Source organism: Oncorhynchus tshawytscha, linkage group LG01 (assembly GCF_018296145.1).
Source record: "Oncorhynchus tshawytscha isolate Ot180627B linkage group LG01, Otsh_v2.0, whole genome shotgun sequence".
NCBI lineage: Eukaryota > Metazoa > Chordata > Actinopteri > Salmoniformes > Salmonidae > Oncorhynchus > Oncorhynchus tshawytscha.
Genome location: NC_056429.1, coordinates 35,532,983 through 35,559,160, shown reverse-complemented (window position 1 = coordinate 35,559,160; position 26,178 = coordinate 35,532,983). Strand labels below are relative to the sequence as shown.

The window sequence follows — 26,178 nt, the reverse complement described above, 5'->3', positions numbered from 1 at the left end:
ACAACCAATGGAATATTTGCTAATGAGTTCAGTGACCATTGTCCCATTGCCTGCATAAAACTACCTACATCTCGCACTCACATTGTTACATGACAAATGATATGAATTTCAATGACAACCATTCTTGTCTGTTCTAGGATTGTGTGAATGGGGGTTGTGACAGATATCTCTTGACTCAGATCAGTCCCTACATTATTTTATTGCAGATAAGCATGCTCCATTCAATAAACTAAGTGTAAGGGATAGAGCTAATCCCTGAACTATCAAAGAAACTTCAGGTGAGAAATGTAGCTTGGGCTAAGACTAGGCTGACTGATTCTATGTAAAAGCTTAAAAAATAGATGCCTATCCCAGGTTAGAAAAGCACAATCCTCATACAGTACTTCTTGAAATGTATATCTGAGAATTGTGGGAATCCAGCTTCATTCTGGAAGGTAGTCAAATCTCTAAAACAAAACACCATCCCCTCATTACCAAAGCAGGTTATGACAGACTCTGCTCACATAACAGATAAGATGGACATTTGGTGTGCTTTTAATAACCACTTTGCCTCAGTAGGTAAAGATGGCGCTGACAGATAGGGCAGCTGTGCTTCTAGCTCCTAAGCAACTTTGCAGTATTTGTTTTTCTGTGTTATTTATTACATTATCATCCCTACATTTTTTGTGGTGTTATTAAACACAACTGGAAACAGCAGAGGGAGCACCCCTCTATCCACATCGATGGGACTGCAGTAGAGAAGGTGGAAAACTTCAAGTTCCTCAGTATACACATCACTGACGAACTGAAATGGTCCACCCACGCAGATAGTGTGGTGAACAAGGCGCAACAGTGCCTCTTCAACTTTAGGAGGCTGAAGAAATTTGGCTTGACACCTAAAACCCTCACAAACTTTTACAGATGCACAATTGAGAGCATCCTGTCAGGCTGTATCACCGCCTGGTACGGCAACTGCACCGCCCACAACCGCAAGGCTCTCCAGAGGGTGTTGCGGTCTGCCCAACGCTTCACCGGGGGAAAACACCTACAGCACCCAATGTCACAGGAAGGCCAAAAAGATCATCATGGACAACAACCACCTGAGCCACTGCCTGTTCTCCCTGCTATCATCCTGAAGGCGAGGTCAGTACAGGTACATCAAAGCTGGGACCGAGAGACTGAAAAACAGCTTCTATCTCAAGGCCATCAGTCTGTTAAATAGCCATCACTAGCACCTTAGAGGCTGCTGCCCTATATACATAGACTTGAAATCACTGGCCACTTTAATAATGGAGCACTAGTCACTTTAATAATGTTTGCATATTTTGCATTACTCATCTCATATGTATATACTGTATTCTATTCTACTGTATTTTAGTCAATGCCACTCTGACATTGCTTGTCCAAATATTTATATATTCTTAATTCCATTCCTCTACTTTAGATTTGTGTGTATCGTTGTGAAATTGTTAAATATTACTTGTTAGTGTCACGCCCTGACCTTAGAAAGCCTTATTTATTCTCTATGTTTGGTTTGGTCAGGTTGTGACTCGGGTGGGAAAATCTATGTTTCCTATTTCTTTGTTGTTTTGCCAGTGAGGTTTCCAATCAGAGGCAGCTGTCTATCGTTGTCTCTGATTGGGGATCATATATAAGTTGTGATTTTCCGTTTGGGTTTTGTGGGGTGTTTTTTTCTGTTTAGTGTCTGTGCCTGACGGAACTGTTCGCTTTCGTTTTTGGAATTGTTATTTTTGTTTGAGTGTTTCTTGTAAATAAATATCACTTTCCACGCTGCGCTTTGGACCACTCTTCCTTCCACCGACGACGAGCGTTACAGTTAGATATTATTGTACTGTTGGAGCCAGAAACACAAGCATATCTCTACACCCACAATAACATCTGCTAAACATGTGTATGTGACCAATAACATTTGATTTGATTCGAGGGCTACCGATTTGATAAAATAGCTTCTGAAAACTCTGATTCCAGCAGAGGGAGTTCTTAATGCACTTCGAGCCAAGTCGCAGAGAACGATACATTCCCAGATACACATTCCTCATTTTCATTTCAACCATTGGATGTCTATGACATGCTAAGTGCCTTGTTTCAAATGTATGTAAAAAATAAAATAAAAACAAATTCAGCGGAGGCTGACACCCTTGATCCCTTTTGCTAAAGATTTCTGACCCACTTATCATTAACCTTAGAATCATTAACCTATGTTTTTAACTTGACAATTGTTTCTGGGGTTATTCCTAAAATCTGGAAGTCCTCCCCGTACACAAAGGCAGAGATCCTTCTGAATTGGATAACTACTGTCCAATTTCCAAGCTATTTTGCCACGCCAAAGTTTTAGAGTCCCTGGCCAACTCTCAGCTGAGAACTTAAACTTCTCATTATATTCTTAATGAGCACCAATCTGGTTTTAGACCTGGACATAGCACTGTTTCAGCAGCTACACTTGTCTTAGATCATGTGCTATAGTGTTTAGACCATAAAACTATTTTCTTAGATGATGTGCTATATTGTTTAGACCATAAAACTATTTTCTTAGATTATGTGCTATATTGAAAAAAAGTGGAGATTTAAGATGAGTTTATTTTCTAGAAATACATCCAGCCTCACTTTGGATTGTTCAAGCAACGCTTCTCCCAGTACATGATTATGGGGATATAATCCACATGAATGTGGCAGCCTCTGCTTTAAAACCTTTAGATTCAGTCTATCATTCAGCACTGCGTTCTTTTCACTGGGGACCATTTTTGTTGACATCACTGCATTTCGTATAGTTCTGTTGGCTGGGACTCTGTGACTACCAGAAGGGCTCAAAATGGGTTACTTTTTGTATATAAAACGGTTCTCCAGAGACTCCCCCACTAGCTCAGATATTAACTGGAGATCCAGCACTTGTAATACCCACTCTCTACACTGGCTGGTTCTGGAGGTCCCACGGGAACAAATCATTTTAGTTTTTATGGACCCAGCTCATGGAATAGTCTTCAGGCAACCTTGAAATTAGACTCGCTGGCCCCCATTGGACAGTTTAGATTGAGTTTAAGGAAGGTCATATGTGAGAGTTGTGTTTGTTTTGAATAATCTTGTTGTATTTATTATATTGATATTATTTATTGTATGTTCATGTTCACAGGGCTCCCTTGCAAATGAGACCCTGTTCTCAATGGTGACCCACCCTGTATACATATGAAGTAAATGAATGTATAAGCAACAGTCATTTTTCGTACTTTGGTCATCATACTTTGATCTGGTTTCATCCAAATATCATCACATTTGATTAAAAACATGATTTTGATTTTGAAATGGTTCTTTATACCCTCTTAGAAAAAAGGGTTCCAAAGTGGTTCTTTGCAGAGGGATAGGGTTCTACCAAGAACTGTTTTGATCAGAATAACCCTTTTTGGATGACAAGGGTTCTTTGTGAGGCAAAGGGTTCTATCTGGAACCTTTAACATCCTAAAGAAATCTCAGTCGACCAACAGCCTATCGACCAAACAATCGACCTGTCGACTAAATGGGGTCAGCCCTACTACCCAACCTATTTGGTTTTGCATCTTCATTGCATTAATGTATTCATTTAGAAGAGTATGAGAGTGTTTGAAACATGTTTGGAGATGTTTTATGTTAGAAATTAGGCTACGATAAGCAACAGAGAGACAGATGAGTGATTTGCAGAGAGTTGGCAGATTAGAGGTTTTGATTAGAATTGAATAGAATAGGCATGAGATGAATGAGTTAGGTCACGTCATGGAAAGGTCAAGGGTTACAGCTTTTTGACACACACATCTATGATGTGAGCTGGTCTGGTTTGTTCTCGGCTCCGTTACCCCATGATAGTGCTCTGCCTTCACACCGATGTTTCAATACTTCTGTCGTACCCTATTCCTCCATATCTTCCCTGAATGAATCACTGATCTGAAAACAATCTGGTAGGTGAAAGCAAGGGGTTCCAAGACATCGCTTTCAGTTGTGTAGCCATATCAGATCTGTGATCACCATTTATTTTTAATATTTTTTATTTTACCTTTATTTTACTAGGCAAGTCAGTTAAGAACAAATTCTTATTTTCAATGACGGCCTAGGAACGGTGGGTTAACTGCCTGTTCAGGGGCAGAACGACATGATGGTGGAGAAGAGGGAGGGTGCGTTTCTGAAGTGCGTTTCTGAAGTGCTGTATAGGGACTGCATCCCAAACTGCACCCTATTCCCTATGTAGTGCACCACTTTTGACCAGAGCCCATTGGTATTGCACTAATAGGGTGCCATTTGGGACGCCGACAGGAGGTCTTTCTCAGTCTAATCATACTACCTGCTTACAGTCCTTACACTCATTACTCCAATCACCAGCCTGAGTGGACTCTTAACAACAACATATGTCATTGTGCCATTCTGTGAGGGGGGTAGGGCGGAGGGCATAGAGAGGTAGCCTACACGCTAGATATTAGTTGCCTGTCTGCCGCTGGGCTAGGCCCCTCCTAATGTGCAAATACTGTTGCTGTTATTTGACACAGTTATAGACATTTATGTTGTTATGTTATACATTATACATTAGAATAGTATGTCTCTTTTATGCAGCCTATAATATATAATATATTGCATTTGATGGTGGTTATTATGTCACTTCTCTTGCCTATTATGATAGTTATTAGTGGTTATTACATCGTTGTGAACTTTTAATATAAGCTACTCTGTAGACACTTTTTTTCAAAGCATTTTACAGTGCAGTGAGTGCATACATATTTAAGTATGTGTAACCTATCCAGGACTATATTGATATTTTTTCTCACACCCTTCTGTTCTTCCTCTCTGTTCTCCAGATTGCTGTGCAGGGCGGAGGGGCCGTGGGGTCATTGCCATGGAAGCAGGGATCGTTGCCGTGCACACGAGGCTTCTCCCAGGAGGAGTACAGTGTTGCCGTGGACGAGGAGCTAAGAGAGGGACATGCACTCCTCACCGGTACACACACACACACATACACATACACACACATACACGCCTTACTTCAACACAAGGGCTGGCGATTCAAACAACAACCTAAAACTCTGGGTGGGGATATTTTTGGAGAGTAACCTAACATGATATGTTTTGGGAGTAGCTTCATATTATGTTTGGGTGATATTTGAGTCGTCATGTTTTTAGCTGCGGGCTAGGATTGAGGGTTGGGTAATCAAATCAAAACAAACAGTATTTGTCACATGCGCTGAATACAGCAGGTGTAGACTTTACCATGAAATGCTTACTTAAGAAACTTAAGACTTAAGAAAATATTTATGAAATAAACTAAAATAAAACAAATAAAATAGCAACTATAAAATAACAATTCTGAGTCAGGGTACCGAGTCAGGGGCTACCGGTACCGAGTCAATGTGCGGGGGTACAGGTTAGTTGAGGTAATTGAGGTAATATGTGCATGTAGGTAGGGGTAAAGTGACTATGCATAGATAATAAACAGTGAGTAGCGGCGTCGGGAAAAAAAGGGGGGGGGGCATTGTAAATAGCCCGCCTAGCCATTTGATTAGCTGTTCAGCATTCTTATGGCTTAGGGGTAGAAGCTGTTAAGAAGCATTTTGGATCTAAACTTGGTGCTCTGATACTGCTTGCCGTGCGGTAGTAGTGAGAATATTCTATGACTAGGGTGGCTGGAGTCTTTGGCAATGTTTAGGGCCTTCCAGTGACACCACCTGGTATAGAGGTCCTGGATGGCAGGAAGCTTGGCCCCAGTGAAGTACTGGGCCGTACGCACTACCCTCTGTAGCTCCTTGCGGTTGGAGGCCGAGCGTTTGCCATACCAGGCGGTGATGCAACCAGTCAGGATGCTCCCGATGGTGCATCTGTAGAAGTTTTTGAGGATCTGAGGACCCATGCCAAATTTTTTCAGTCTCCTGAGGGGGAATATGCGTTGTCGTGCCCTCTTCATGACTGTCTTGGTGTGTTTGGACCATTTTAGTTTGTTGGTGATGTGGACACCAAGGAACTTGAAGCTTTCAACCTACTCCACTAAAGTCCTGTCGATGGGGGTGTGCTCGGCCCCCTTTTTCCTGTTGTCCATGAAGTCTCTGACCTCCTCCCTATAGGCTGTCTCATCATTGACTGTGATCAGGCTTACCACCGTTGTGTCGTCGGCAAACTTAATGATGGTGTTGGAGTCATGCTTTGCCACGCAGTCATGGGTGATTAGGGAGTACTGGTAGGGACTAATCATGCACTTCTGAGGGGCCCCCGTGTTGCGGATCAGAGTGGCAGATGTTTTGTTGCCTACCTTTACCACCTGCGGGCATCTCGTCAGGAAGTCCAGGATCCAGTTGCACATGGAGGTGTTTAGTTTCAGGGTCTTTAGCTTAGTGATGAGCTTTGAGGGCACTGTGGTGTTGAATGCTGAGCTGTATTCAATGAACAGCATTCTCATGTAGGTGTTGCTTTTGTCCAGGTGGGAAAGGGCAGTGTGTAGTGCAATAACGATTGCGTCATCTGTGGATCTGTTGGTGCGGTATGCAAATTGGAGTGAGTCTAGGTTTTCTGGGATGATGGTGTTGATGTGAGCCATGACCAGCCTTTCAAAGCATTTCATGGCTACAGACGTGAGTGCTACGGGTCAGAAGGTATTTAGGCAGGTTACCTTGGTGTTGTTGAGCACAGGGACTATGGTGGTCTGCTTGAAGCATGTAGGTATTACAGACTCTCTCAGGGAGAGGTTGAAAATGTCAGTGAAGACACTTCCCAGTTGGTCAGTGGATGCTCAGAGTACACGTCCTGGTAATTTGTCTGGCCATCCGCCCTTGTGAATGTTGACCTGTTTGAAGGTCTTACTCACATCGGCTACGGAGTGCATGATCACACTATCGTCCCGAACATCTGGTGCTCTCATCCTTGATTCAGTGTCGCTTACCTGGAAGCGCGCATATAAGTAATTTAGCTCGTCTGGTAGCCTTGTGTCACTGTGCAGCTCGCGGCTGGGATTCTTAGCATCTGCATCATCTGACCACTTCCGTATTGAGCGAGTCACTGGTACTTCCTGCTTTTGTTTTTGCTTGGAAGGACAGAATTTTGGTCAGATTTGCCAAATGGAGGGCGATTGAGAGCTTTGTACGCGTCTCTGTGTGTGGAGTAATTGTGGTCTAGAGTTTTTCTTCCATCTGTTTGCTCAAGTAACATGCTGGTAGAAACGAGGTAAAACAGATTTAATTTTCCTTGCATTAAAGTCACCGGCCACCTCTGGATTTGCATTTTCTTGTTTGTTTCGTGCCAGCATCGTTTTGTGATGGTAAAATAGACAGGTACAAAAAATATAAATTAAAACTTTCTTGCCGAGCAAAACCTCGAGACTTCCTAATATTACATTTCATGCACCAGCTGTTATTGACCAGTAGACACAGACCGCCACCCTTGTCTTACCGGAGGCAGCTGTTCTGTCTTGCCGATGCACGTACATTTTTTTACTGTTCAGCCATGACTCGGTGAAACATAAGATATTACAGTTTTTAATGGCCCGTTGGTAACATAAGATATTACATTTTTTAATGGCCCGTTGGTAACATAAGATATTACAGTTTTAATGGCCCGTTGGTAAGTGTTGCAGTCAGTGGGTGGAGTATACACTCTGCACTATGCAACAATATGGAGGAGTGTTTCATTACGATCAGGAGGTGGAGGATTAGGGGAGTTTTAGGGGAGGACGTGAGGGTTGGGGGCAGTGGGGTGGAAGGGGCTGAAACCATCTGCCTCGTCACACACACAGTGGGTGTTTTCCCACACACTCATTCACACACGCACACTCCACATACAAATGAAACACTGTGTGATAAATTATATTCATCTTGTCAGCCTGTATCTATCCTCTGATCAATGACCTTTGTGTGTGTACAGACAGGATGACACACCCGGGGTCTCACTATTTTGTGTGCGTGTGCGTGCATGTGCGTGTGTGTTGTTAATACTAGTGCCAGAGGCATACAGAGGCAGACCTAGCTGTGAGTCTGTCTGTTCAGGATGGTTAATTCAGAGTGTATTGTGCTACCTGTCCTGTTGTCGTCTCTAGTCTGTTGGCTATTTATTTTATTTACTTTTCCATTGGCTCCTGTGAAACTGACTTGTGATCTGACTTTTTATGCTAGTGTTCTGACAGGGTGCCATGGTAAAACACGGAGAGGGAGAGAGGAGAAGGAAAGCGAGAGAGACGTGTGTGTTTTTACAACGTCACCTGTGCTAAATAAGCTTTTGATTGTCCTGCTGAATCATTTTGTCGGTTCTTTGTATCTTGGGATTAGCCATTAGGTTGTACACACACAAACACACACACACCAGGAGGACACCTTATTGGTTTGGTTTTAGTTTGAAAGGCCAACGTCCAAATTTGTGTTTTGGTTGAAACCACCATTGTTAACAGAATCAATCCAGTACGAGCATGGTTCTCTTTTTCTCAGAGGGCTTCTGTATCCCAAATGGCACCCTACTCTGTACATGGGGCCCATAGGGCTCTGGTCAAAAGTAGTGCACTATGCAAGGAATTGGGTGCCATTTGGGACATAACCATGATACAGATGGCACAGCCTGGAGATAAATTCTTCCTGTTTCCTGCCTCGTTATTTTCTCATCCAGGAAGTCATGGAATCCCTTTGATATTATTATGTGTGAATATTAACTCAAAAAGAGGGGTCTGGTCAAAAGGGTGTCCTAAGTGATGCAGCCCAACACTTGGTTTAGTGTTGGAGAAACTGTGTCAACCAATCACAGGGAGCTTACATAGAGAGGAGGGGGTGGAGGCATCCTGTATCTGTTTCAGTTGGGAAAAGGCTTTCAACAGTTAAGTCACGGGGTGGTGTGTGTGTGTGTGTGTGTGTGTGTGTGTGTGTGTGTGTGTGTGTGTGTGTGTGTGTGTGTGTGTGTGTGTGTGTGTGTGTGTGTGTGTGTGTGTGTGTGTGTGTGTGTGTGTGTGTGTGTGTGTGTGTGTGTGTGTGTGTGTGTGTGTGTGTGTGTGTGTGTGTGTGTGGTTCTGCATTCACCCAGTGTACCAAAACAGGACAACACTCAGTGCAACAGACTGAGAGAGAGGATAACATTGCAGTAGAGTGTTTGACCATGCCTCTGACTGAGTGTGTATTGAGTGTGGGTGTTAGTGCATGTGTGTGTTACCTACACTATATTGTAGCATGCTTAAAAACAGGAGAAGGTGACGGAAGGAACAACACAACAGTGCGCTGTAAACCCCAATGTGCTGTCATTACTCAAAATGTTTGAGGAAACCCAATGCACTTAATACAGTTACTTAAAGTGATTTTGTAGTCATTACTCAAACTGATAGTCAATGATTCACTGTGACACCCCCAATATGCCAAGCCTCCAATATAATTTCTGAGTGTGCCTTGCCTTATCGAATTGTAGGGTTTACCAGCCATGACTGTATTTATTTGTGACAGAGACATGGCTGTTAAATTAGTTTATTTTAATTCCTGTGGCCTTCACCAAGTGAGTTCCTAGGTGAATGTTATCATTGTGGGTAAAGTCTTTACGACAATACTTGTCTAATATGGCCTTATTTTGAGGCCTGAAACGGTTTACATGCCACATCAGGTCTGCAAGTAGATTGCAAAATTCCAGTAACTTCGACAAAACTCCAAGATTTTCATAAAAATCCTGGTTGAAGGATTTCAATGAATCTTCCAACTGGGGTTTTTAGGAAACTTGGGAAAATTTACTTGGGAAATGCAACCCTACCTGCAAGTCACATTATGTTGGCTTGATGTGTGAAGTGTAATTGCTGTTGGATTCCAGCCAGAGTTAAGATAGCCAACAGTTGGAATGTTTATTTAACTGCAACCTGCATTCATAGTGATTGCAAGAGCTAGACAGACTGCAAGGAGACTACCTTAGCCATTTAAACTAAAACAACCATTTCAGTAGTTTAGAAAAATGTATGTTATTAATCTTTGTGTAGCAATAATCACTCAATCACTCAATGTACATGGAAAAAAACACAGATATGAAAAACAATTCCCCAAAAGATCAACCTGCAGTAGAGCATGTTGGGAAGAATATACATATACATACATACATACATATATTTGTTATCATAACTTTAAAAAATGTAATTGATATGACTTCTCATTTCATGTTGATACAGTACCACATAAACATGTTTTTTTTTTTTAAACTTAATTAACTTTGAGTTCAACTTACTAGAAGTATTTGAGTTAATGTCTTGGGGTTTACCGTGTGAGACAGAGACAAACAGATAGCAGGACAGACAGTCACATACGGGCAGGCCTTCATATGGACAGACAGAGAGTGACAGGGACAGAGAGATACTAACATAGACAGAGGAACAGACAGTGACACACACACACACACAGAGAGAGAGAGTGACAGAGACAGACAGACAAATAGAGGGGTACAGGCAGCTGGAGGCTTAGTTAATTATTTAATTGGAGCAGGAGGAAGAGAGTCAATTATTAATGAAGGGATGGAGAGAAGCAATAATTCAAATCAGAAGGAGGGGGATGGAGGGTGCGATAGATGGTTAAAAAGGTGTTAGGGGTGGAGAGAGGAGCTAGGCTGTAGTAGAGGTTAGGTAAGGGACAAAGAGAGGGTTAAGATATGGAGAGAAGAGTGAAAGGATAGAAAGAGAGGGATGAGGAAAGTTCATAGATGCTCCATGTATGGGCCACATCCTACGCTCTTTGTTTCCACTTCTTCCTGTGACTCTCTGTGGTTGCTGCTTCTAGTGGTGATCTGGCGTTCCTGGCTGGTGAATAGGTTATATCTCTGTTTTGCTGACCCATGATGATCACTGCTGCCTCATAGGCTGGACTATCATTCTCAGCATTAGCTAATTGAGCTGTCTGTATTAGTTATGGGGCCTGAATTGGAGGATTGGCTCTCCTGTAGGTTCAGCGTGTTTGTTTTGGCATGGTGGTCAGCCAGTGTTGACTCTCTGGTCAATGCTGACTTTCTCTGAACCCTTCCCTGTATGGGGAAGCAGAATCATTGTCACGTCGTGTATGTAGGTGGCAGGAAAGTCAATCACAGGAGAATCAAACTTGGTATAAACAGAGTATTTTATTAACTTAAAACACAAACTCCAAAATCAAAGTCCATAATAAAATAAATGTGGGTACAAGAACCCGTCGCACACCAATCCATAAAACATGAACGTGACTAAACAATCTCTGACAAGGACATGAGGGGAAACGGAGGGTTAAATACACATAATATAATGAATGGGATTGGAACCAGGTGTGTAAGAAGACCAGACAAAACCAATGGAAAATGAAACATAGATCAATGATGGCTAGAAGACCGGTGACATCAATCGCCGAGCACCACCAAGGAGAGGTGCCACCGAGTATACCAAGGAGAGGCATCGACCTCGGCAGAAGTCGTGACAATCATTTGACCACAACACTCTTTAGAAATAGGCATGTGGGAGTTTTGTGGCTGTTTTTGGAGTTATTGTGGAGATTAATGCGACCATGACTGTCATTGTGTATTTCTGGTCAATGATTCACCTGATCACCCTGGTGACAGAGACTAGGGGTGTGGAGTGGTGGTAGGCTGACTCTAACCATGCTCATCCTTCCCGGTAATGGAGAAGTGTGCATGTCAGAGATTTTTTTATATTTTTTTACTTAACTAGGCAAGTCAGTTAAGAACAAATTCTTATTTTCAATGACGGCCTAGGAACATGGGTTAACTGTCTGTTCAGGGGCAGAATGACAGATTTGTACTTTGTCAGTTTGGGGATTTGAACTTGCAACTGTTCAGTTACTAGCCCAATGCTCTAACCACTAGGCTACCCTGCCACCCCTATGGTGAGAGCGAAAGAGTGACAGACTGAGCGAGAGAGCGATTGTATTACGGTCAGCTAGTCAGTGTGTTGTGCAGTGGCATCCTCTCAATTCATTCACACACACACACACACACACGTGTAAATTCCACACACAACTGCACTGCCTCTTGGGAAGCAGAAGACACTGATTTGATTCATGCTTGACCTCACTATCTCCCTTCTCTCTTTTCTCTATTTCCTCTCTCTCTCTCTCTCTCTCTCTCTCTCTCTCTCTCTCTCTCTGCTCTCCCTCTTTTCTCTGTGTGGGAGATTGTCCCAGTTACGCTCAACCCCATTTGCCACTGTCTCTGTCTCAGTGGCGTAGCGCAGTTTCGTGCCCCCCTCCCCCCCACAAGGTCCATACATTTTGTAGTTTAAAGCAAATTCATTTTTTTTTGTTATGGCTTATGACATGTTCATATGCTATCTGGGGGGCCCGACCTCCAGGGGGAACCCAAAGCTTGGGGGTCCACTCGCCTTGCCTGGGCAGCTGGGGTGAATGCTACACATATTTTGAGACTGGAGACAAAGCTCTATCTGTCTCTTTATATTCTCTCTCTCTCTCTCTGTCTCTGCCCCCTCCTTATATATGTCTATCTCTCTTACCTCCCCCATGTCCTTCATCACCCCCCTCTCACTGTGAGAGAATGGAGTTGTATGTATCTGAGGTATAGTGTGTGACACGTGTTAGCGTGGGTAGTAGGAAGTGCTGGCGCAGGTCTTCAGGGGAACTAGCTAACAGAGGAGGGAGGGGCTCCTGTCAAACACAATCACTCCACATGTCTGATTAGAGGACTCGACTATCTGCGATCAATGAAAACACATCCCTCTTTTCTCCCCTCTATCCCTCCATATTTTCACCTCTCTCCTTTGAGACCGTTTCCTAGTAGATCAACAGCCGTCAACTTAAAATCCTCTTCTATTTCCTTCTCCATCCTATCATATACTTTCTCCTCTTTCTTTGTTTTCCTCTGAGACTTGCTCCGTGCTCTCTCCCTGCCCTGGGCGGTTTCTGTTTTGAGGTATAATCACAGCGGTTGGTTTGTCAGTGGTTGAACCGCACTGGAGTGATAGGGAGGTCCCAGTGGTCTTTTCACGGTCAGTGAGAGTTGATGGGATTGCAGGATACGGTTAGTGACCGCAGAGCTACCACAGAGCAGAGCCAGATACAGTTCAGCGTTCACCATGAACTCTACTCAAAGTACCATGCACAACAACCAGGCAGAGAGGGTGTGTGTGTGTGTGTGTGTGTGTGTGTGTGTGTGTGTGTGTGTGTGTGTGTGTGTGTGTGTGTGTGTGTGTGTGTGTGTAAGAGGGGTTTTGTCTTTGGACTGGGTCTGGTTCTGATTATATGTCTGTGTGTGTGTGTCCGACTTACTGAGAAACACCAGCCGTGCCATGCAGACCTCTACAAGTATCTAAGGAATGCCAGTCAGGGGGAGTGAGGATCAGGAGTTTGGCTCGTTGGTGCACTATGATGACCCTATGTGTGTGTGCGTGTGTGTTTCTTCGACTTCATTTTCATTTCCATAGTCCTCTGTCTATCTCTGTTCCTGTTTTTTTATTACCTCCTTTTTTGGATAGATCCTGTGTCTTAGAGGATCATGAATGTTTGTGTGGCTGCATGCATATGTGTGTGTGGGTGCCTGCGTACGTATGTATGTGCGTCTGTTTGTGTGTTGAGTGTGTGTGCCTTTGCGAGCACTGGTGTGTGCAGTGCAGCTATTGTCTGTCTGTCTGTCTGTCTGTCTGTCTGTCTGTCTGTCTGTCTGTCTGTCTGTCTGTCTGTTGTCTGTCTGTCTGTCTGTCTGTCTGTCTGTCTGTCTGTCTGTCTGTCTGTCTGTCTGTCTGTCTGTCTGTCTGTCTGTCTGTCTGTCTGTCTGTCTGTCTGTCTGTCTGTCTGTCTGTCTGTCTGTCTGTCTGTCTGTCTGTCTACTCTGAGTATCTGTCCTTATCCTTATTTAAACTCCTAATGTGACTTACTGACCCTCTGAAAGTTGTGTGTTTAATGGCGAGAGAGAGAAAGAATATAAGGGAATTTCCTCACTGTTTTCCAAAAGTGCAGGAAAACAGTGAGCGTACATTGCTCTTTCCTCTATGTATTTGATTACATTTTTGTCCAGCTCCTGTGAATATTTTAGATGTTTGTAAAAACCATCTCCTTTCCTCTCCACTGCTTCTCAGCTCCTACCATATATACTAAAATGCAGATATATGTGATTCGTTTCAGGAAACTAGGTGTATGTCGCACGTCACTACTTCACAGGAAAGACATTTGAACGTAAGCATTTATTTTCTATCAAAATGTTGCCAGAAATGACTTCTGGAACATGTGAACTTTCATGTGCTTTAATAACAAACTTGTATTCCATCCCTAAATACATCAAAATTGTTACATTACGAGCATAGTTCGTTTAGCCACGGAAAAAGGCAGGAACCTTCCTGCTAGCCATGATTGGCTGAGATAAGGGATGGGCTGGAAATGCCGGCAGATGAGTTTGGATTGATCTGCAATGTAGCATGCTTCTGTCAATAGCGTGAGTTGTTCAGTATGTGTTGATAGTATTTTCTACAGCGCCGTTTTTGAGCGATATAATGTTAGCCATCGAGAACTACAAAAGTTTTGCTACTTTTCTCAACAAACATTGATGCCCTGTATTTAGTCTATCTACATTTTCAGATATTAAACGTTTCTCATGTCAGAATGTCATTTTCATTGCAAGTTAAGCGTACTGTTCGTTAGCAAACTTTAGCTTGCTGGCTCGCTAGCTAAGCAAGTCAGTTAAGAAAAAAATCTTAATTTCAATGACTGCCTAGCAACAGTGGGTTAACTGCCTTGTTCAGGAGCATAATGATAGATTTGTACCTTGTCAGCTCAGGGATTCGACCTTGCAACCTTTCAGTTACTAGTCCAACGCTCTAACCACTAGGCTATTCTACCACCCGTATGACCTGTATAGAAATATTATTTGAATCAAAAGCCAGTTGCATTGCTAGTTATAGCCTAATGTTAGCTAGCTAACATTTTTACCTAGTTGGTTAGCTCTTTAGCTACCTGCAGATTGTTCGTAGTGGTATGAGTTGGCATTATGCCGGTTCATTGTTTAGCTAGCAGGCTACAAAATACTCAATTTCACCAGATGATTACATTACCCATCAAGTTAGCCAGGTGTGTCTGGGGTTGATTACGGCCATCTATTGTATTTCATCAACATGTGTACATGTCTAGGCAATAGTGATCCATCCACTTAGTTAGATGGGGGGTGATTATAGCATTTCCTTCACATGACCCATCAATTTAGTGTGTTGGGTAAGTGTCATCTAATAATGATAAAATATTTTTATCTGGACACTTTCTGTTTTTGATTTTGCTACTAAGCAAATAACCATTTCACTGTACCGTTAACACCTGTATCCTGTGCATGTGACAAATAAACGTAGATTTTGTTTGACATAGTGTGTGTTTACCAGAGACGGTAATGTGAAGAACAACATGACCTGCACCAAAGTCAGATTAGGATATGGGCCAAGGACGAGATAAGTGTATTTTTACCTGGAGTTTTTCCTTATTGTAGGCTACTACTTTTACCGCATTTAGTCTGGAAATCTTTGGTTGTTCACTAAACTAATCTCTCTATTTGTTTAGTACATAGCCTCACATATGAATCCTTAAAGAGGTGGGTGGGGCGAAGGCTTAAGAGAGTGCGGACGATGCTGAATGGGTGTAGACAAAGAAGAGCTCTCCAGTAGGTGTACCAAAATATTCAAGGGACATTTTCTCAAAAGTGGGTTACAAAGTTGATCAACTTTCAAAGCGGAAATACTTTCCCATTGTTCCTCAATTGCAGTGTGTAATATACCATTTTCCAGCTTTGAGTCTCTACTTTTATCCAATTCATAAATCAACGTTTAAAATGTTGCTACATAAGACAGAATTGATGCAGTCGGTCACACAGATATGTAGTCGTACTATGACTGACAGATAAAACCCAGTATTATCAGGCATGTGTGTTCTCCTCCCTGGCTGGTCTCTCTCTCTCTCTCTCTCTCTCTCTCTCTGACTGACTGACTGACTGACTGACTGACTGACTGACTGACTGACCGACCGACCGACCGTTTGCATCCCAAATGGCTCCCTATATAGTGCTACCTTTGACCAGAGCTCTACGGGTCTTGGTCTAAAGTAGGGAACCGAATAGTTAATGGAGAGGAAATGTAATCAGGCGGGCTTGTCAGTGGCGTTTAGGCCTGTCACAGACTGTTAGATCTCCATCCACATCATGAAGACATACACACACGAACAACAGGCACAACCATTTCTCGACCTCAGAGAGGGAAGCGGCGGGAGATAAGGAGAGTTCATTACAGTGTTAGAGGCACAGAGGGTTTCTGTTTTAATCTGTGTTGACAGTGTCTCTATAGGCTCTCACACACACAGTCAGTGACACACTCTGGGTTGTGTTCAAGGGTGGGGGGGAAAGCGAGTACAGCACATTCATCTGTAATTACATTTTACGCCTCACTTTCTCACCCTCCCAGCTCCCCATTCTCTGTCCACCGTCAGTGACCGTTAGCAGTCGATGTCCGTCATGCTGTTTTGGGCGTCGGTGTGTCTCTGTGTGTGCCTGCGTGCGCGTGTGTGTGTGTGTGTGTGGCAGCAACATTCCTAACTACCACATATATGTTTTGCTCTTGCGGTTCAGAGGGGTGGACTGGTTTCTTCTGAGAGGATTTCTAGGGGACACGTTTCAGACAAGCGGTATCCATGTCATTGTTAATCCAAACCATGTGGTATCAGCCTGACAAACAACCTTTCTCCATGTGTGTCTGCCTTTGCATCTCTGTGTGTGTAGGCTATATTATACCACCCGTCTGGCATAACCATTTGTGTTGTTATCGGGGTCAGGAGTGTGTGTGTTTGTGTGTGTCCGGCCTGGAATCAGAGTCAGGTCGGTAACATGACAGCTGACCTATAATGATTAGCTCTGTTTGTATTTACAGTCTCCTGTCTGTCAAAACCACTTACCCCTATCAAACTCCTAACCCCTACCCCCTTCGCAACCGCCTACCCCCTTCCCCGACCTTCTCTGTTTAGAACTAGCCACTTGTCACGGACATATAGTACCTTTACCTCACCATAAAACAACCTCAAACATTGTATGAAACATAGGCCTAACTATGAAGCATAAAACAACCTTACACCATCCATACACAAGGCCACCTTAGATGTAGTAATGTATACTGCAGCAGCATTATCACACAACCATTTATTATAATGAGACACAGAGAGACCGGCTACCATATACTGCCTGCTGCTGGAGATTGTCCAACACACACACACACACACACACACACATGAATTGAGATTGCCTTTGTGTGTGTGTGAAGCATAGGAGTGTGTGGTGCTTTGTAGGGTGTTTTCAGAGTGCAGAAGGTGATAATTGGAAGAAATCACAGGTTTAACACAGGATACAGGAAAACAACAGATTATGAGGCGTGGAATCGTCAGTGGTGTGAAGTACTTCATTAAGTAAAAATAATTGAAAGTACTGCTTAAGTAGTTTTTTGGGATATCTGTACTTTACTATTTATATTTTTGACATTGACTTTACTACATTCCTAAAGAAAATAATGTACTTTTTACTCCATACATTTTCTCTGAAACCCAAAAGTACTCATTTTGAATGCTTAGCAGGACAGGAAAATGGTCAAATTCATGCACTTATCTAGAGAACATCCCTGGTCTGTTGCCTCTGATCTGGCGGACTAACTAAACACAAATGTTTCGTTTGTAAATTATGTTGGAATGTGAGATTGTGCCCCTGGCTATCCGTAAATAAAATAAAACAAGAAAATGGTGCCGTCTGGTTTGCTTAATATCAGGAATTTGAAATGTTTTATACTTTTACTTTTACTTTTGATACTTAAGTATATTTCAAAACAAATACTCAGTAGTATTTTACTGGGTGACTTTCACTTTTACTTGAGTAATTTTCTATTAAGGTATCTTTTACTTTTACTCAAGTATGACAATTGGTTACTTTTTCCACCAATGAGAATCTTCAATGTCTTTTCCTCTCCATCCCTCTCCACAGACAACATCCCAGATTTATTTAACCTTTATTTACCAGGACGAATTCATATTTATCAATGACAGCATGTCATCCCCTGTGTGTAGTCTAGCCGGTATCTCAGGTTCTCATGTCACGTGTTACTCTTTTGCAACATTGTGCAACACTATTCAAGGTTCTATATGTTTTATATGTGATATGGTATATGTACTGTACGTAGTTGTATATGCACACTCCGCCTCCTCCCTTGAGTGTCAAAATATAGTTAAGTACAGTAGTGATCTATGTCGAAAAACATCCTTCATTTGTTCAGTTATAGCTCCATCAGTTACAAAATCATGCCCGATGAGCTACAGAGATCCTATAATTCATAGTGTTTCTATATATACAGTAATTGTATGCGGTGATCCACCTCTTTATTGTCTGGCTAATCTTCCATAAACCCACTAATCTATGCTGATGTGTTGCTGTATGTCTGTATCCCGAAGTGCACATTTGTCCAGGGCCCGTCCGTCTGCCCCCTCACACACACACACACACACACGGATGGATGTTATTATGTTACAGTATATGTGTAAATGGCTTCAAACAGTGAAAATGGCCCTACCATTACTGGTGGAGGGACTGAAGGAGGCTGACTTTTGAGTGGATCTCTTCTCCTCTGCTATTCTACTCTGACTGTAATGAATCTGCTGTGTGTGACTGGGTGGATATATTCATCAGGACTTCTCTTCAGTCTTAATGTTGCATGGTGGATAAATGCAGGTGGATGGGATCGACAGTGTAGCCTAGCACATCACAGTGCTTACTTACTGTATTCACAATGCAACACAACTCAACACAGCTATCTACAGTTGCTCATAACATTGTTGTGGAGTCTCTGTGTATGTGTGTGTGTGCGTGCGCGTGGAGATGTGCACGTGGGTGCGCTTGTGTGTGTCGTTACAGTGTTTGTGCATGTGATGGGTCACTGTTCCCTTAGGGCCTGTTTATGGGCACCATATTGGCTTTTCAGGGCGTGGCCGATTGATTTGATATGATTTCCATGGTGGTGTCAGAGGAGCTGGTAGTGAACAATGGAGCCATGGCCCCTCCCCCTTAATACCCAGCCCCGCCACCCGGGCGAGAGAAAGGCATAACCTTCTGGGGGTTGTCGGGGTGACCAGAGCAGCGCTAAGCAACCAGCTCCTCTCTGCAGGAGTGGGTGTCTGTGTCCCAAATGACACCCTGTTCTCTATATCTGTATCCCAAATGACACCCAACTCCCTATTTAGTGCACTACTTTTGACCAGAGCCCAAAATAGTGCACTACCTAGGGAATAAAGTGCAATTTGGGATGCAGGCTGTGTTCTTAGCAGAGACTGGGGACAGAGCTGAGGGTCATGTTTAATTACTAAGGGTCATGTTTAATAACAATATAATGAAGGGGGTTGAAAATGGCTTTGCAACTGTAACTGGTTGCTGTCGTTTCTGAGAGGTAGTTATTGGAGCATGTATGGTATAGTATGTGGGAGTTGAAATGGACATGTTTTGTTAATGTGGAGTTTATGAGGCAGAGAATAGTATCTGGTGCAGGGTTAGTGATTGTGACAGGAGAGGAAAGGGAGGCTTGGATGGAGGGAGGGATGTACAGAGGCTTGGATAGAGGGAGGGATGTACAGAGGCTTGGATGGAGGGAGGGATGTACAGAGGCTTGGATGGAGGGAGGGATGTACAGAGGCTTGGATGGAGGGAGGGATGTACAGAGGCTTGGATGGAGGGAGGGATGTACAGAGGCTTGGATGGAGGGAGGGATATACAGAGGCTTGGATGGAGGGAGGGATGTATAGAGGCTTGGATGGAGGGAAGTTCTATCATCCACTGACCCCCAACTATCCCTGTAACCACACACACACACACACACACACACACACACACACACACACACACACACACACACACACACACACACGTTTAACAGCTGTTATACCCATCAATCATCTACAGCCGTGGCCAAAAATATTGTCACCCTTGCACCAAGTAACTCAAAATGTTCCCTATTAATAAGTTGAAATTTAACAATGTATTTGGTCTCCACAATTATTTACTTCACTGTTAATATTACAGAACCTTTGTTTTTGATTAAGAACTTAATGTATCCATTTAAATCAGAAAATAAACAGAAATGGCAAAAGACAAAATTATTGACACCATAGACTTAACCCATTTAATCCCCAAGTCTTCCCACACATGAACATATTCAAATCATATGTCATTAGTAACCCTTTGAAATAATCAATCATCATTTTTGGACATTTTCATGGGAAAGTAGGTGAAAAAGTGTGTTTATGGTCGGTCACAATTGTGACCGGTGGGATAATGTGATGTATACTGAATTAACGTATTTCTCCTATGCAGTCATCAAACTTCTTATATATCCCAGCCCAGTTATAAACACATTTAAAACTCTGTCACTGGCAGTCCCCAGCATTGCCACTAGAATGACCCGTCACATTCTAGTGTGACTATTTCACATTTCTATTTCACCCTTACACAACACCGATATGAACACTGAGAGCAAAGACAAAAAAACATCAACGTATTTCAACATTGTTATTTTAGTGCAACATGTATTGAAACAATAATTTTGTAACATTTGAACTTGTACTTTCGTGCAATATTCATCGTAACATTGTCATTGTGACATTTCAGTGCAACATTCACTAACAACTGTATAGCAGTCGTGTGATTCATTCCCACTGAACATAAAAGTAACATTTAGGATAGAGGTAGCTTGTAGAATATGCATTCAAGTAGAGGCCTACACTGAACAAAATATAATAATATATATACAGTGCCTTGCGAAAGTATTCGGCCCCCTTGAACTTTGCGACCTTTTGCCACATTTCAGGCTTCAAACATAAAGATATAAAACTGTATTTTTTTGTGAAGAATCAACAACAAGTGGGACACAATCATGAAGTGGAACGACAGTTATTGGATATTTAAAACTTTTTTAACAAATCAAAAACTGAAAAATTGGGCGTGCAAAATTATTCAGCCCCCTTAAGTTAATACTTTGTAGCGCCACCTTTTGCTGCGATTACAGCTGTAAGTCGCTTGGGGTATGTCTCTATCAGTTTTGCACATTGAGAGACTGAAATTTTTTCCCATTCCTCCTTGCAAAACAGCTCGAGCTCAGTGAGGTTGGATGGAGAGCATTTGTGAACAGCAGTTTTCAGTTCTTTCCACAGATTCTCGATTGGATTCAGGTCTGGACTTTGACTTGGCCATTCTAACACCTGGATATGTTTATTTTTGAACCATTCCATTGTAGATTTTGCTTTATGTTTTGGATCATTGTCTTGTTGGAAGACAAATCTCCGTCCCAGTCTCAGGTCTTTTGCAGACTCCATCAGGTTTTCTTCCAGAATGGTCCTGTATTTGGCTCCATCCATCTTCCCATCAATTTTAACCATCTTCCCTGTCCCTGCTGAAGAAAAGCAGGCCCAAACCATGATGCTGCCACCACCATGTTTGACAGTGGGGATGGTGTGTTCAGGGTGATGGCTGTGTTGCTTTTACGCCAAACATAATGTTTTGCATTGTTGCCAAAAAGTTCAATTTTGGTTTCATCTAACCAGAGCACCTTCTTCCACATGTTTGGTGTGTCTCCCAGGTGGCAAACTTTAAACAACACTTTTTATGGATATCTTTAAGAAATGGCTTTCTTCTTGCCACTCTTCCATAAAGGCCAGATTTGTGCAATATACGACTGATTGTTGTCCTATGGACAGAGTCTCCCACCTCAGCTGTAGATCTCTGCAGTTCATCCAGACTGATCATGGGCCTCTTGGCTGCATCTCTGATCAGTCTTCTCCTTGTATGAGCTGAAAGTTTAGAGGGACGGCCAGGTCTTGGTAGATTTGCAGTGGTCTGATACTCCTTCCATTTCAATATTATCGCTTGCACAGTGCTCCTTGGGATGTTTAAAGCTTGGGAAATCTTTTTGTATCCAAATCCGGCTTTAAACTTCTTCACAACAGTATCTCGGACCTGCCTGGTGTGTTCCTTGTTCTTCATGATGCTCTCTGCGCTTTTAACGGACCTCTGAGACTATCACAGTGCAGGTGCATTTATACGGAGACTTGATTACACACAGGTGGATTGCATTTATCATCAGTAGTCATTTAGGTCAACATTGGATCATTCAGAGATCCTCACTGAACTTCTGGAGAGAGTTTGCTGCACTGAAAGTAAAGGGGCTGAATAATTTTGCACGCCCAATTTTTCAGTTTTTGATTTGTTAAAAAAGTTCTAAATATCTTCACAAAAAATACAGTTTTATATCTTTATGTTTGAAGCCTGAAATGTGGCAAAAGGTCGCAAAGTTCAAGGGGGCCGAATACTTTCGCAAGGCACTGTATATACACACACACGTACAAACTAATCATGCACTTGGTTCTGAAGCCTAACTCTATGAGATATATATATATACTATATATACTATATATATACTATATATATATATATATACTATATATATATATATATATATATATATATATATATATATATATATATACTATATATATACTATATATATATATACTATATATATATACTATATATATATATATTATATATATAATATATATATACTATATATATATATATATTATATATACACTATATATACTATATATATATATATATATATATATATACTATATATCTACTTGAGGCCTACACTGTATCTGAAGTGCACTGTTGAGACCATGCAAAGATTGGCCACCACCACTTCTTAGACCTGATGGAGACATGGTATCTTGAAACCTGTAGGTCGTCAAGGTCAACGCCTCCCATGTGCTCATTATATCGGTTGATGCATTTTGGTTGTGGGACTTTGTCAAAGGCACGTCGCTCCTTGTTCCATCTCTTGACAGAGGTCTCACTGTATTTCTCTTTCATGTTTGTTGCCACCGTGACAGTGTTATTGTCTTTCTAATGCACCAGCAACTTGTCTTCTTGGGTCAGAACCTCAGAGGTTCCCCAGGTAACTTCATGAAGTCCTCCTGTGGCTTGAATGGGACATCAAATAGACGATTTTGCCTCATCGTTTCAGAGCTCCCATATCCTCCTTTTGTCATTTCATCGAGGAGTGCAAGCGAAGTGAAGAGGTTGACATGAAGGAACTTGCAACCTTGAGGCACCTGAGACTGCTCTGCAAGACTGAGAAAGACACTAGGTTCCTGACCCATCCCAGTCTCAGGGAGGAGAGTGTGTGATACACTATATGGCTCCATGTGATACATGTAACCACCGGATGAGGCAAGGCTCCTTAGCTTGTAACCAAAACCAATTGGTTTACCTCTTATGAATTGCTTATATCCATGTCGGACATTGTATTAGATCATGCTCTCATCCACTGACAGCCATTCCTGAAATTGCATGACTTTGTATGACTGATTGAGCTCAGAGAAGATGGGCCTAACCTTAAAAAATGGGTCATCAGTGATCTTTGTGTTGTCAGCCACATGAACTGAGGCCATTATTTCATCAAAGCGAATTCTCCGCATTGCATCTGAAATGCTTTCATTGTGTACATCACTGTCAAGTGACCAGTACATGTGTCTTCTTGGAACAGTGCTGTACCCAGATGTGAAAAAGATCACATAGAATGTAAGGAGCTCATCCAAACTCATACAGAGTTGCTTGTCCTTGGTCTGGGTGGAGTAGAGGTTGGACATTTCAATGGTGATCTCTCTTAAGGTGGGTGGATACATTAGGAGGAAAACATCCATTGGGTTGAGGGCAGCTTTGGTTTACACATTCTGCAGCATTTGTGCTGTATACTATGTGTTTTGAAATCACAGCGGTGGCAGGCTTCTTCGATCGTTTGAACACTCCATCTTTATTTTTGACCACCTGCAGCTTTTCCCTTGGCTCTTCTGACTGGACCCTCTGGCAGGTAGAGGCCCTTGCCTCTTCATTTTCAACAGTGCAGGGGTGGGGGTGGGGGGGGGTGAGGGTTAGATCATCATCACTGATAACGTTGTTCCTGTCATGATCTGTTTGCATAGGTTCAGCATATGCATTCAACAGCCTGGGTGGGAAATGGATAAAACTAAAAGAAAGAACAGAGTATAAGTTAGATAGTTATTGATCTATGTATGTGTATACCTAGATGCACCCTTATCCCGCCAGTCACTATTGTTACTGCCAACATGTTTACTGATTCTATGGCCACACGGAACAAAGTTGAGTAATTGCAAATGCTTATATCAATACTATACATCTTAAAGATGATGAGTAACAAAAATTATAGTCCTAACTTTTATGTTAACATACTTTACTAACCTTTTGTTTGGGAGCTTTGATGCAACCGTCCTCTTCTCATGGTGCAACCAGGAAGTAAACAGCTCTGGTCATGTGACAATTTACACTAAACATGTGACAGTGCACATATTTCATTGAGACCCTTTATTATTTCAAAATTTGCTGGAAATTGATACATCATTCAGTAACATTTTTAGAGCCTTATTACTGAGCTTTTTTTACAGTCACTTTTGTGACTGATTAGATTAAATTGGTTAATGGTAGCACAGCCTTTGGTCAAAATAACTGCAATCAAGCGCTTCCTATAACCATAAATGAGCTTCCTGCACCACTCTACTGGCGGTTTGGCCCACTTCTCTTGTGCAAACTGCTCCAGTTCTCCCAGATTTGAAGGGTGTCTTCTCCCAACTGCTGATTTCAGTTCTCTCCACAAGTTTTAAATGGGATTTAGATCTGGACTCATTGCTGGCCACTTCAGAACAATCCAGCATTTTGCCCTGAATCATTCCTGGGTCCTTTTTGAAGTGGGTTTGGGGGCATTGTCCTTCGACGGAGACCCAACTTTCTGACAATGGGTCCAACATTGCGCTCCGGAATGCCTTGTTATTCTCCTGATTTCATGATGCCATGCACACGTTCAAGGCACCCAGTGCCAGACAGAGGCAGCAAAGCAACCCCAAAACATCACAGATGTTTGACTGAGGGGAAGGTGATATTTTCTTTGAAGGCTTCATGTTGTTTTCTGTACACATAGAGATGGTGTGCTTTACCAAAAAGCTTTGGTCTCATCGGTCCACAGGACATTCTCCCAGAAGGATTTTGGCATGTTTAGGTGTGTTTGGGCAAATCAGGCTTTATTATGTCTCTTACTCAGCAGTGGGATCCTCTTGTGTCTCCTACCATATAACCCCCTTTCATTGAGTTAGCGACTGGTGGTGTGAGTTGAAACTGTCGTACCTTGTGTCTGAAGGTCAGCTTGAATCTGTGTGGCAGTTGATCGAGGTGTTTTCTCCACCAATTCAAACAATCCTTCGCTGCAATATTCCATCAATGTTTCACTTGAGGCCACATCCAGTGAGGTTTGTAACAGTGGCATGGGCCTTAAACGTCTTGATAACATTACATACGGTGGAAACAGGAACATCAAGGACTCTGGAGATGGACTTGTAGCCTTGAGATTGTCCATGCTTGGCTACAATCTTGTGTCTGACCTCCTCAGATAATTCTATTTGTTTCTTTCTTTTCTCCATACTCATTGTAGTACACACCCTGGTTGAATTGGTGAATTTTATATTGCAGGCCCCTGCAACTCACCACAGGTGAATTCAATTCAAAACTAAAGGGGAATCACTTGCTTGAAATCGAATTATTTCTAACTACTTCTAGAAGGTGCCAATAATATTGTCCAGGCCATTTCTTTGTGACCAGTCAAAATATATTTTGGGCCAATGACCAACCCCCCCCTTCAGGCACTGATTCTTGTGGCATCTCTTTGTTGTCTTCTTCAGATAGCTTTACGGTTCAAAGTGGATGGCCCATGATAATGTCCCAATTTCAATGTCTCACCTGGGCCGCCAACACCTTTGCCACTCATTATGTTTGTCCATTCCTCAACCAATATACCAGCAACATAAGAGAAGTTTGTAACATATCTCTTCCCATGCTCACTCCACGTGGACTCCTGTCACACTCCTGAGAGAAAAGACATGAGAGCTAAAGCAGTTGATAGCTTAGATTGGATGCTGTACACCGGTTGCTGGCTCGGACTCAGGTCTCTCGGTAGAAGTGGTGAGGACAGGGCCGTATTTGAATGCCTTTGTCTCTCTTCTTCAGCCAGTTAGAGGGGGTTTTGTGGTTCACACCATTATCGTGGTCAAATGATCCCTTCCATGCATTAAGACAAATGATAACCTCAAGAGAGGACAGATCAGAACAACAGCTTAGTTCAGTTCATTTCTGATTCAGGAAATCCAG

General features: G+C 42.4%; 1 protein-coding gene across 1 annotated transcript in view; it reads left to right on the top strand.

The window, feature by feature from the left end:
* The window catches only part of LOC112250022 (cadherin-2-like), an 89,292-nt gene that overhangs the window by 5,568 nt on the left and 57,546 nt on the right, over window positions 1–26,178 (top strand). Inside the window, exon 2 of the mRNA XM_024419835.2 lies at window positions 4,812–4,950. Within this exon, the coding sequence (XP_024275603.1) occupies window positions 4,812–4,950 (139 nt within the window). The remainder of the gene's footprint in view (window positions 1–4,811; window positions 4,951–26,178) is intronic.